Source organism: Phascolarctos cinereus, unplaced genomic scaffold (genome assembly GCF_003287225.1).
Source record: "Phascolarctos cinereus isolate Bilbo 61053 unplaced genomic scaffold, phaCin_HiC Scaffold_3;HRSCAF=262, whole genome shotgun sequence".
NCBI classification, from domain to species: domain Eukaryota; kingdom Metazoa; phylum Chordata; class Mammalia; order Diprotodontia; family Phascolarctidae; genus Phascolarctos; species Phascolarctos cinereus.
The window spans coordinates 210060153-210073496 of NW_027555736.1; the positions used below are offsets into that span (position 1 = coordinate 210060153).

At 37.7% G+C, this 13344-nt stretch overlaps 1 protein-coding gene across 2 annotated transcripts in view; it reads left to right on the top strand.

The window, feature by feature from the left end:
- Positions 1-3881: 3881 nt before the first annotated feature.
- The window catches only part of EML5 (EMAP like 5), a 182843-nt gene continuing 173380 nt past the window's right edge, over positions 3882-13344 (top strand). For both annotated transcript variants that reach the window (XM_078151443.1, XM_078151444.1), the window contains exon 1: positions 3882-4443. In XM_078151443.1, the coding sequence (XP_078007569.1) occupies positions 4247-4443 (197 nt within the window). In that variant the 5' untranslated portion in view covers positions 3882-4246. The remainder of the gene's footprint in view (positions 4444-13344) is intronic.

A 13344-nucleotide genomic window follows, 5' to 3' on the forward strand; every position in this document is an offset into this window, starting at 1 on the left:
TGGCAGGATAAAGTACAGGACACTGAGGTCCTTTCTTGAGCTGAACTTCCAGGCATTCAAACTCTACTGCAGAAAACACAACTCCAATGGGCTGGCCATGTTGTCTGATGTCAAATGTACATTTGCCTAAAAGAGTATTTTACTGAGAGCTCACACAAGGCAAGTGCTCATACAGAGGTCAGAGGAAGCGATACAAGGACACTCTCAAAGTCTCTCTGAAGAATTTTGTAATCTATCATGAGACATGGGAGACATTGGCACAGGACTGCCAGCATGGTGTGCCTGCATCAAAGAAGGCACTGTGCTCTATAAGCAAAGCAGAATTGCAGTAGCTCAAAAGACATTCAAGATGTGCAGATTTAGAGACATCTTCATCACCAGGTTAGAACTGTTGTTGGTTTACTTTTTGTTGTTCAGTTGCGTGCAACTCTTCATGATCTCATTTGGGGTTTTCTTAGCAAAGGTACTGGAGTGGTGTGTTGTTTCCTTCTCCAGCTCATTTTATTAGATGAGGAACTGAGGCAATTGCCCAGGGTCATACAGCTAGTAAGTGTCTGAGGCCAGATTTGAATTCATGAAGCTGAATCTTCCTGATTCTGAGCCCAGTACTCTATCCACTTCACCTCTTAGCTACTCCTTCTCATGGATAAGAATGTTTAATTTATGATGTTTTAACAACAACATGATTTAGATTTTGTTTATCATTATATAGTTGTATTTTTTTAAAAATTAATCATTCCTTGTGTTTATAGATATTTATGTCTTTATCTTATTTTTCCCTTTGGACAATAACGTCTTGATAGATGCAGATTAGGTCTTCTTTTTCTTGGTAACCCCTCCACGGTATGTAGCTTACTGACATACATAACTGCTAAACAACTGATTGATATTGACATAATATGATTAAGCATAGAATGAGAAATGCAGGTCTTAACAAATTCTCTTTTTATCTTAATATGGACATTAGAAATACATAAACCTATGTTCCATATAAAATTAGCATCAGATTTTAAAAATTGTCCTCATGGAAGGGTAGTTTTAACTCTAGGTGGTCAAGTCTTAAGACCATGTAGAGTATGTGTTAAGAGCCACAAAGAAGAATGGTAATTCTGCTACATAAATTAGATTTTGCACAGAATAAATACTCATGATGAAATAAAGTTATTAATATACATTTAAATTTACTTATTTCAACATATTATTGCCACATGCAAACAAGATATCATTTTGTCCTCATAAAAATCCTTGAAGGTAGGTGCTATTATTATCCCCATTTTCACAGATGAGGAAACTGAGGCCAACAGAGGTTATGTTATTTACCAGGGTCACACACCTAGTAAATGTATGAGGCAGGATTTGAATTCAGGTTTTCCTTACTGTAGGTCTAGCACTGCACCACTTAGCACTTAGCATTGCCTTCTTTTATATTCCTCACAATGCCTACCATTGTGCTGGTCACAATGACATTATGAAAATATTCAATACATAGCTATTTATTGAGTTTTTAAAATGAGCTTACATATCTAGGATAGATGGCACCATTCCAGGAGCTAAAAATTCTAAATATGGATGTTGAAATTTACTATTTGGTGCTAAAGTATTTCCTTCTAAGTTCTGCTTTGAGAAATGATTTTTATATACATCTTTATTTGCATTATCCTCAAAGAATACAGATGTGGAATAAAAGTTTGCTTTAAATGTCTATCATTAGTAATTAAAATAATTGTGCTAAGTTGCCTGGGTAATGACTTATTTTGTTTGTTGTTCCTTGTTAACTAGTCACAGATGGTTAATTTTCTAGTCACCTCTGTCTCTTCAACTATCTCTCCTGGTCTTAACAACTCTGAGTGAAGATAGTTTAATTAAGAATTGCTTTGTTCCACACCCCCTCCTTGGGCCTTTAAAGTTGACCATGGAAAATTTGATAATGGAAAAATAAATTACTTAAAGCAGTTATTAATCTGAGGATTTAAACAGTATCATGGGACCCAAAAGATACCATGCAGAGAATTCTGAAACTTTATAACAAGATGTTTTTTCCTGTAATTTATAACACATTGAAATAACATGTAATCAGATGTCATTTATTTCAAAAGTGTTAATTAATCTATTCTGAGTTCACTTCTTAAATCTAAAACAATGAACAAATAGAAATTTCTTTCTCTTACTCTATCCTCAGCTAGGGATTTCAAGGAACTCATTAGAGTGTAAACAAACACACCCTTATTTTTAAAACCTTCAGGAGTCTTTTCTATGGAGCTTCTCTCCTAAGCATTGATTCCCTGAGCAATATATCCTATGTGGACAAACAGAATTTTAAAATGTAATATTTCTTAGTTCCCAGGTTATTTTAGCTTTTGTCAGATTTAAGAATGTTAGAATTTTAGCCATAAAAATCACATCCCTAAACAGTTTTTGATGGCTTATAAAGATTTATTCTGATAAACTGCCAAAATACATGTTTTTGTAAAAAAAAATCCATTGCATTTACTGGGGACTGTAAATAGAGATCTTAAATTACTTTTAAAAGTATTAGTGAATACTTTTAAATGTTTCTGATTACATATTATTTCAATGTGCTACATATTATAGCAAAAACATCTTGTTGTAAAGCTTCAGAGTTGTTATTAAGCTGCAATAGTGTATTTTGGGCCCCATGATACATGCTTAAATATTAAATAAATTAAAATTAATAACTGCTTTAAGTAATTCATTTTTCCATTATAAAATTTTCCATGGTCAATTTTATCTAGCCATATTCCTATGAAGTTGGAAAACTTAGGAAAAGAAGAAAATAAAATGAATCATTCTAGATACACCGAAAAACCAAAACATTTACTCCAAAGAGATCTTGGTTCTGAGAGTACAACTTTCAGGTTCTCACAGTATTGCTACAACCTAGAAGATGCCTGCTACAACTTGAGGAAAACTTCAATCAAGTCTCAAACAGGCAGGTTTTTTGTTTTGATCTGACAATAGTGTTGTTTATATAGAAATCAGATACAACGCGTAATTTTATGGCCTAAATTCTAGTTTCAGCTCTGACGTCAGGCCATCAGTAAGAGAGGCAGGAAGTCTGCTTCCCCAATCCCTAATTTAAGAAACAAGGCAATGAATTTTGTGTCAATCTCTGAAAAAAGCCACCTCCTGATCCTGAAAATAAGGAAAATTCTTTATAAACCCAAGGGGGCAGTGGGGGTAACTAAACATAAAAAAAGTTATCTACATGCAGAAGCCCAGCTCTGGTTCAACGAGAAGTGAAAGGCACGAGTGGGTAACTGATGAAAGGTCTAGCTAGCATCCCTTCCCTTCATCCTCTTAGGCAGTTCCACCTGGTGGTCCAGACCAAATCTGGAAGTCTCATCCAGCCAGGTGTGAAGGGTTTTTTCCCTCTCTCCGCCCCCCTCCCCTAAGCCCTTCAGCACCAGCCTTAGGCTCGCAGCAGGTGGCTGAGCACCCACGGGGGGTGGGGAGTAGGGCCGAGGCGCCTCAGCTGGGGGAGAAACGGGGAAACGAGCACGCGCGCGAGGGAATCAAGAGCATCTCTGAGAATTCGTTCCCGGGCTTTTAGCTCCGGTTGGATGGAGATGAGACGCTCGAGGCGTGTGGGAGGAGGGGCACGGCCAAGGTTGCGGCTCTGGCACGCGCAGGAGCTTGGTCCAGGATAGGAACTGGAGGGGCGGGAGAGGGGGAGAGGGGGAGGTGTCGAGTTTGGCTCGGGAGCGCCCAGCGGCCCCGTGGTGGAGGAGGAGGGGGATGGGGGCGGAGAGGGCGAGCAGGTGGATCTGCGCTGGCGCGCGGGGGCGCGGAAAGGCGGCGGGGGTTGGGGGGCGGGGATGTGGAGTCGTGCGCGAGCGGCTCCTCTCCGGGCTTCGAGGCACCCGGCGGGCTGCGCGAGGCGCGGACCCGCGGGGTGGTGACGAGGCTGAGGGGGCGGAGGCCGCCGCGGGGCACGAGCCGTGCCGCAGGTGACCGAGAGGAGGAGGGTGAGAGAACAGACCGCTTCCTCGGCGCTGAGGGCGGGGACGGGGGAATTAAATAAAATAATAATTAAACAACAAACAGACGCCGTGCGGCCCACAGGCCCGTGCCCCCTCCCCCAAGCCCTCCTTCCCGGCATGAGCATCTCCCTCCCCGCCTCGGAGCTCTGAAGAGGAGCCCGGCGCGGCGGGCCAGAGATGCCCCGGCCAGAGGTGGCTTAGGGGGCGCGGGCTCCGGACGAAGGAGCCCCGGGGCGGGCCTGGAGATGGCGGCCCGGAGCGCCCCGAACTGCCACCTGCGGCTGGAGTGGGTGTACGGCTACCGCGGCCATCAGTGCCGCAACAACCTCTACTACACCGCCGCCAAGGAGATCGTCTACTTCGTGGCCGGGGTCGGCGTCGTGTACAGCCCCCGCGAGCACCGGCAGAAGTTCTACCGGGGCCACAGCGACGACATCATCAGGTACAGCCGCGCCGCTTCTTCCCGCTTCCCGGCGTTACCTGCCTGCGACCCCCCATTCACCCCGCCTGCAGCAGGAGTTGGCTTGGGCCCCTCTGGCAGCCTGGAGGAGCCTATACAGACCTCCAGGATAATGATTTTTAAATGCATAAAATACAAAGGAAACGAATTATGTTGAAACAAAGCTAATTCCTCCTTCCTTTCCCCTCTTATCCAAGTTCACGGGCTCTCGGGTTGAGAATCCCCAGTCCTGGAACTTGGTGCTTTCGTCAGCTCTGTTCCCTTTGCCTCTTGGAAAATAACCTTCCCTAGAAACAGCCCCATCACTTTGAATGTTGTAAGCTCCTTTTTCCCTACTGCCTCTTTCCGGGCTCTCTTTTGAGTCGTAGGAAGCCACTTGGTTCATTTTCTTTGATTGCCTATCGGTCAAAATAATGAAGGAAAAAAAGGCTTATTTGATGACATTATATTCCATTCCATGAAAACATCCAGCTATTTCTAATGAGATACATCTTAAGGTAACAGGGTACCAGAAAACTCCATCGCCAAATGGCAAAAAAAAAAAATACAGGATGCTCTAGAACTGGGAATGTTGTGTCACTATGGTGGCAGGGTGGAGGTCACTAACCATTCGGACATAGTTATTAGCTAACTTCCAGAAAACATCATTAAGTCCATTTGACTTAGAAATTTGCAATGATTGATTGGGTAGGCATTTTGAACGGTAGGATATTCTTATTAAAATAAAGAATTCCCTTAAATTTTCACTAATTTTTATTTTTGCTCTGCTATCATGAAGTAAGACCTAAGATTTTTTTTAAAAAATTCTGTTAGCAACTCCTTTTGTATTTTTCTTCCTTACCTAATAAAGTACCTCTCTTTAGTGAATTATCTTGTTCTTTCTTCTTTTGGATAATAGCTTATCTGAAATAATGATTTTGTGTGTGAACAGGTAAACCTCCGTGATAACTAAAGGTTTAACAGTAATGCAAACTATTATAGACCACTGACAATGCACTTAAGTGCTTTTCAGAGGGGCTGTTCGATATTTTGAAAAGCATATTTGCTACTTTTGGACGGTGGAAGATTTGTGTTGGGTTGGATCGGATCTAACTCTGCTTCTTTTTAATTCAGAAGAGGTAGGGAAAGGTATACTCATCTTACATTTGAGCAAGGGATCTGGTACTTTAAACACTGCTGCAGATATTAAAGTCCTTCAGTTACCTTTCTATATATGTAAAAGAGAAGAAATTAATAGAAGAAGGAAAGAAAAGACTATGAGAATAGCTTTCATTTGATAGGGGAGGAATTATTTTGGAAAACTTCTGTGGTCCTTTTTTTAGGTTGCAGTGTAATCGTCTACTTAGGAGAAAAATGAAGAGTCATGACATTTTTTTCTGAAAATAGTATGATTATTATGGTGGTATTTAGTATTACAGATCTATGACAAGTGTCCAAGCTGTTATAAAATTCAGAATCAATATATTAATTTAAATAATGTAATACATAGGAAAAAGAAGTTTGCCCATAGTGCTTATATATTTTTCTTTCAACCTTGCTTCTCCTCTCTCCCTTGCTTAAACTCTGATTCGTGTAGCCTTATTTGAGGCACCACACCAGATGTTTTATCTGTTAGCTGAAATTCTGGTAGGTGGATAAGTGGGGGATATGCAAGTCTTTTGGTAGTGAAGCCATATCTATAGTGGCTAGCCATAAACAGATGGTTTCAAGGCCTTGTGGAGGTGAAACTTGTTGGAGAGAAACTTATTTGCCGTTTTTATGGAAGTGGTGATCATTGGATCATCTGAATCTACTGGGACAATAATACATTTTGCTTTCCTTAAGGGGGAGGGGAGTGCAAATATTTTACATCCGTTACCAAATAATTGAAGGCATAAAGTAAGCTTTCCTTTTTGCCATGTTATAATTAAAATCTGATTTTATGCAATATACCTATCAAAATATATCCAAGCAAAATAGAAAGGAGGTTGTGAAAATTTGAGATTGTAGTGAAGTTTTAATCTTCTGGCATCCTGAAATGGATGGAATAGTTTTCATTTAATATTTAGGTACTAAAAAAATGCAGCCATACATAGAAATTAGCCATGATGTTCTAGTAATTTTGTGTGTATTAGAGGTGGCAGAGATTAATGAAAAGCAGAAAACAATTAGGACATGTAAATAGGGCAAATATTCATAATTGCATTTTGCTTAAATTGTATTTCTCTTTAAATTCATAAGCTCCATAAAGTTGATATTTTGATGGTTCTGAGTAAGAATCTTTACGTTTTTATAATTGTGAGGCATAGTAGAAAACAATGCAGTGCCGCAATTTGACCCAAAGCAAACATTCCCCCTTGATCTATGTGGTAGTAATTGATTTTGGTTTTTCTTTATATTTAGATATAGTTTGTATATAGAAATCTTAGGGGTTATCTAGTCCGACTTCACTTTATAGAGGAAGAAATGGAGGTATGGAGAAGTTAAGTGATTTACCCAAGGTCACTTAGGTTGCAGTTGTCAAAACTGTGCTTCCAGGTCCTCTGGTTCTAAATCCAGCACTTCTTTCACTGGATCGTGATACTTTTCATTTGTATGAAACTTACATTGGTTTTGGTTTTTGTTTTTGTTTTTGGTGGAGGGCTCAAGTTGGTCTTTAGTCTAGAGTGATTTCAAGGTGTAGTTTAATGGAGAGAATCTGGTTTGGAGTCAGAGGACCAGTGTTCAAATCCTGGCTCTAATGCTTCCTCCCTATGTAATCTTGGGTAAATCATTTTACCCCTCTAGGTCTCAGTTTCTTCATATGTAAAATGAGAAGATTGGGTTAGATAGCCTTTGAAGTTCTTTCTAGGGTCTTACATCCATGGTCCTAGGATCTGATTCTCCCCTATCACTTCCTTTTTATTTGAAGATCTCACTGTTATAGAGAATGTAAAGACTGATGCATGATCTTTAGTTATTTGTCTGTTGAATTTGTTTCCCTCTGTTTAATAGCTGGTTGTGCTACATTGCTTAAAGTTATGTTTCAGTGTGTTCTTAAGCTTGTCTTCTAAGTCCTATTTATGGTTTCCCCCACCTGCCACTTGGCCCAGATCCTCCAGTTTCATGTAACCTAGGAAAGCTATGTACCAAAGATACCATACTAGCTATCGTCCATCTTTACCAGGGACCTCCCCCCTTTCTTTCTTTTCCTTAAATGTTGTTGCTTTAGTCTTCTAATAAAATGGCTAACAAGGTTAAATATAATAGTCTGTTATAAGGCCAAGACACTGTCATATCCTACTCATCAAAAAAAAAAATCATACCATTGTCTGGTTGAGACTTGAAGATGTGTTGGTACCAAATCTTCCTGCTAACTCCTGAAGAACACACTGGCTTTTTAAAAGTTTAGTTTTTTTATTTGTATCCATCAGGTTATTATTCACACACTTTGCTTTTTAAGAAACATTTTTCACCATTGAACATCATTGGGTCATGTGAAATTTATTGTGATACATGATGTTAAGTGACTTCATGGAATGAACCATGAGCTCATATTTCAGTTTAAAAAATCTACTTTATATGGCATCTGGTATCTTTATTGAGAATTGAGAGATTAATACCTGTGCAACCTACCTATGAGAAGCCACATTGAAAAATGTAATATTGAAGGTGCCCAGCACAACTGATAGCCACCAATGGAAGAGTAACTTAAGAATATATGTTATGGTGCGTTGCAAGCTTTTGTTTTTGGATTGGTTATAATCTTTTAATAAGGCATAGATATTTTGTCATCAGTTTTTCAGAAATATTGTTCATTTGAATTGTATAAGGTAAGGTAGCCACATTTATATGTTAAAGTAAAATAATTTTTTTAGACACAATTATAGGCAATTAAAAAACATTCGCTTAATGTCCTTCAGTCTTGTCATGTCTGACTTCTTGTAAGTTTACCTAAGCCATGAATATTTTACAGTTTAAAAAATTTCTAGTTATTCAGCATGATGTAGTGGAAGAATACTATTGAAGTCCCATTCTTGCCATTTTATTACTTATATGACCTTGGATTAGTAATCTCTCTAGACCTCAGTGACCTCATCTGTAAAATGAAACAATTGAATTAAGTGACCTCCAGTGGACCTTCCAGCTCTAAATCCTACAATATTTAATTCCAAGATTTAACAAATTATATTTGGCTCTTTCTGTTAAACTAATATACTGTGTAAAAAAAGAAATAGAAGATGCAGGTCCTGCCCTTGAGGATTTTTGCAGATCAGTAGTTTGTTTTAGGATATATAATATTTTGAGGCTCCCCTCAGCCTTGGTTTTTTTGGTAATGGTAGAAGAATATCTCTTTTCACTGTGTTTCTTGTAAATTGAACGATCATAAATCTAATAATGATTTAAATGTAGTAGGCAGATTAATGGAGGAAGAACATTGGATTTGGAATTAGAAGGTCTGGTTTTAAATTCTGGTTCTATTACTTAGAACTTTCTCAGGTCATTTCCCTGTTTTAAGACTCAGTTGTTTTATCTGTGATGGGGAAGAATTATATTAGAAGACCCTTTACATCCTGTGCAGCTCCAAATTCTATAATCTTGTGTTCTTCTTCAGATTTAGGACAACAGCTTTTCAGGATTTGAAATGAGCTCCTTTAGATCTAGTTTGTTCTGCCTTGAAGTTCCAAATGCACACTTGGCTTTTGTCATCATTATGCACCTCTTTCCAGTCTTAAAATAGGAATATCTACGATTTCTGTCAGGTTTTAATTTGGGAAATGGTTAGATTTTATATACCAGTTCCAATACCATACTGGAATTCTTTGAAAGGGGATATGTACACCCAGAAAACAGTATCACAGCAATCTCATATTACATAGATTTAATGAACTGCCCCTCATTAATTAGAAGCTGAGTTTACTTAAGCTTAATAGAGTATTTAATGGTAATCCAGTAACTTTGTAAGATTCATGTGATGTATCTTCAGGAACAACAGATTGCTTTGCGGTGTGTCAGGGTGAAAACTAGTGGATTGCTAACAGATTTTGAAATGAATAGCTGCATTTCTTGTTGAATAGTATGAATAAAATAAGGAAAATGGAGCAAATTGACATTAATGTCACTTATTGATATTTTAAGCACATCAATATGAGTTTAGTCTTTTTTAACTTTTCATTGTAATAATATATTTCCACATACTTGATTGCATGCTTGAATACTACAGATAACTCTTAAACAATTTTTTGCAAGTAGTCCGAAAACATGATTTGTGTGCAGAAAGTAAATAGCATAGTAAGAAAAAAAAATCATACTCAGGGACTAATATGAACTCAGTATCAGTAATTTCAGTATTTTTCTCCAACCTTTGATTTCATTTTCTGGATTTTAAAAAATGACATTAAATTTGATTCATTTTAGCATTCAGCTTCAGAAGTAGAAAAATGTCATTTTCTCAGGTTTATTAAACTTATTTGGTACATAGTTGACTTGATCTTCCTTGATAAGGATGAAATGTAGCATGGTCACATTCAATTATTGTTAACCATAAACTTGTATCTTTAGATTCAGTTACCGGCGTTACAATTTTCTCCCTTAAACTAAAACTGCTTAACAAGTAGACTGGTCATTGTTATTTTTTTATTCTCTTTTTGGAAGTATTAACGAGCAGGTAAATATTTATCTTTACTAAAAGGGGAGGAGATACCTGGAGAATATAAGTAATTTATAAACTTCATAAACAGCTTTTTAATAATTGAGAGTTGAATGTGCTAATTTTTAAGAATATGTAACTATAAAAATCAGTTTTTAGTATTACATGATCCGTAAAATGGCAGAATAATTGTTTTCTGCAAACTCTTGCAATCCCAACACATCAGACAAAGGAATTATGTAAAAGATCTAGAGTTATTAAAACCAAATCCAGAAAATAAATACCACACTAGGTAAAAATTGCATGGAATAACATTGACAAGTGAGGTACTTAAAACCTCTACTCTGTGTCAAACATAATTAGCACAAGTGTCTTCAAACACTTGTGTTTCATTGTTCAGCTATGGATATCCCTCCCCTTCTGTAAACAGTGATTCAGCCTGAAAATCCCTTTACCCAGCAAGAATCAGAAGACACTGATTTTACCCAGCCACATGGTGTTAGAAGAGCGTAGTGGGAGAGGGGAAATGGACAGTGTAGGGAACAGCACAGAATTCACTATGGGGGAAGAATTTCCATGTCTTTTTCTTTTCCTTCCCCCTTTTTAAAAATATTCTCATAATCTTTGTTACATTATGGCTTTCTGGGATGTAAGGATACAGGGGGAAATTTGGGCGATGTAAAAAAAAATCAATAAAATTTGTTTTAAAAAAAGTTTCCATATCTGAAAGAAGCTGGGTATTGGAAACCTATTTGGTACCAACGTTTTTTCTCCTTCAATTCCTCCCCATCTTTACCACCAAATTTGCTTCAACTTGTGATTGAAGATTTATATAGCCTTTTGGGATTGAGGATGGAGGAAAGGAAGAATGAGGAAGGAAATCAAAGACAAGTAACTTAGAATATAAGAAAAATGCTGAGGGACCAAAATACCAAGGGAGAAAAATGCAGATAAAAACCTAGTTCAATAGCAGTCAAACCAGCAGCGTCATATATTGAAAAAGAAAAAAAGGAAAAAAGAGTAAAAATGCAAAGAGAGGCCAGAGTACAATGAACAAGCATTATACAATGACGATAAATTACTCAAAATTCCTTAGTGGAAAAAAGAATCCAGTAGATTCCCTAGAGATAATGGAATGATAGCAAGACATTCTGGAATGTTTTAAAATAGAAGTAAAACTTGTAGAAGATTTCATGAGCAGCATGACATAATGCATATAGAACTGGACTTGGTCAGGAGAACCTGGGTTTAATTCCTGTTTCACACAGTAGCTTTCTGAAATTATGAGTGAATTATTTCATCCATCATCTTCAACTTCTCATCAGTCCAGAACTTTAGACTATGACCCTGGAAACACTTTGGGTTGGGATAGGTGAGCTTTTGCCTTATTTACCCAGAACAAGGCTTTTACATCACTTTCTGGCCACCATTTCCAAATCATAACGGTGTGCAAATATTCATCCCCTTCTTCACTTTTCCAGCGCTCCGTTATGTATTGTTTTCTAGCTTTTTGAGAGCAAGGACTGTTTTTTTTTTTGTGTGTGTGTGTGTGTGTGTGTCAACTGCACTTCATGTGGTGCTTGGCACTTAGCACTTAATAAAAGCTTTCCCATTCATCATCATTATTGTTTGACCTCCATACCCCAGTTTCCTCACTTACAAAATGGGGAGGCTTAGACTTGTTGGCTTCTAAGGTCCTTTTAAATTCTAAGTCTGTGATCCTATCATCTATATTAGGCATAAATTTAGATTAGAAATCAGATTTGAACCAAGCTTAGATATTTGGGGGGGAAAAAGGGAAAATATTATGGAGAATTTCTCCAAATAGGTAGAAACTCTTAGAAGACAGGTTTGGAACACAAAAAGTACAGTCATAGAAGAAAATTCATCAAAAAAGAAGCAAAAGACAATATCTTTTAAAGAATATGTGAATTCTTTATAAACCAAGGGAACTGACCTGAAAAAAAGATATGCAGAGATAACTTAAAGATTATAGATGTCCCAGAAGACCATGCTAAATTAAAAAAATGCATGTCATAATGAGGAAATAATACAAGACAACTACCTGAAGTTTTGAGACAGAAGTACAACTGAATTAATTCATATATTAAAACCCCATGCTTAAAACTCCAAGGCATGTAATGGTTAACTCACAATTTTAATTTTGGACAACACAACAAAATTTCTAAGTAGCCAGGTGAAAATGTCAAGTGTGAAGGAATGCTATGTTATAACCCATGGTTATACCAAAGCCACAAGAAATCAAAGAAGAGAATGTAAAATAGGAAATCCCAAAAAGTAAAGAAGCTCAAGCTTTAGCCCATCATCGTTATCAGTCATCATCGTAGGTAACATTTATATAACTCTTACTGTGTGCCAGGAGCTTTACAGTTATTACCACATTTTATCCTCACAACAATCCTGGGGAGGTAGGTACTATTACTATCCCCATTTTACAGATGAGGAAACTGAGGCAAATGGGTTAAGTGACTTGCCCAGTGTCACTCAGCTCCTATGTGTCTGAGGCTGAATTTGAACTGAAGTCTTCCTGACCCAGGGTGCAGCTCTGTATCCACTTACTGCCCTTACTATAACCTACCCGGTTAAGCTGAGTCTAATCATCAGTGAGAAATTGAAGTTTCAGTAAAAGAGGGGGAGGAGAGAAGGCAGGGTGAGAGAGGAAGAGAAAGCTGCCTACTCTTCTATCATAGGTGATCTCGGCGTATTCCAAGCAAACCCCATTATACTAGAAAAAAATACAAACAGATGTGCACATTCTACTTGCACATATGACAAACCAAAAGCAAAAAAGTTAAATACCCTTATTAAGAAAAGACTATGTAATGAAATGAATCCATGTGTTTATAGGCTTTTTTTTAAACAAGAAAATAAATAGAAATAAAGCATAAAAGAACAAAGAGGTTCTTATTAAACAAGAAAAAAGATTCAAGGGATTAACTAAAACATTTAAGGAAAATATAGATAAATATGGAGAAGAGCAGGAGGAGAAACTGAATTTAAATGCTGTGGACTAAATCCTGTGATCTGCTATAAGTGAATCATCTTTGTTGGGAAAAATTGTACAGTGGGAAATTGCCTGAATGGGGAGATAGAAAGTGGGAAAGGTGGGATCTAGAGATGTACCCCTTTCTAGTCCATAGGTATATAAAAAACAGATTTAATTTTTGTAGTCTTTCAGTTAGAGGATGGGCTTTGGGAGATGAGGATTAAATCAGTGGGTGGAGGGAATGTCTCATTTCATAAGAAAGTAAAGT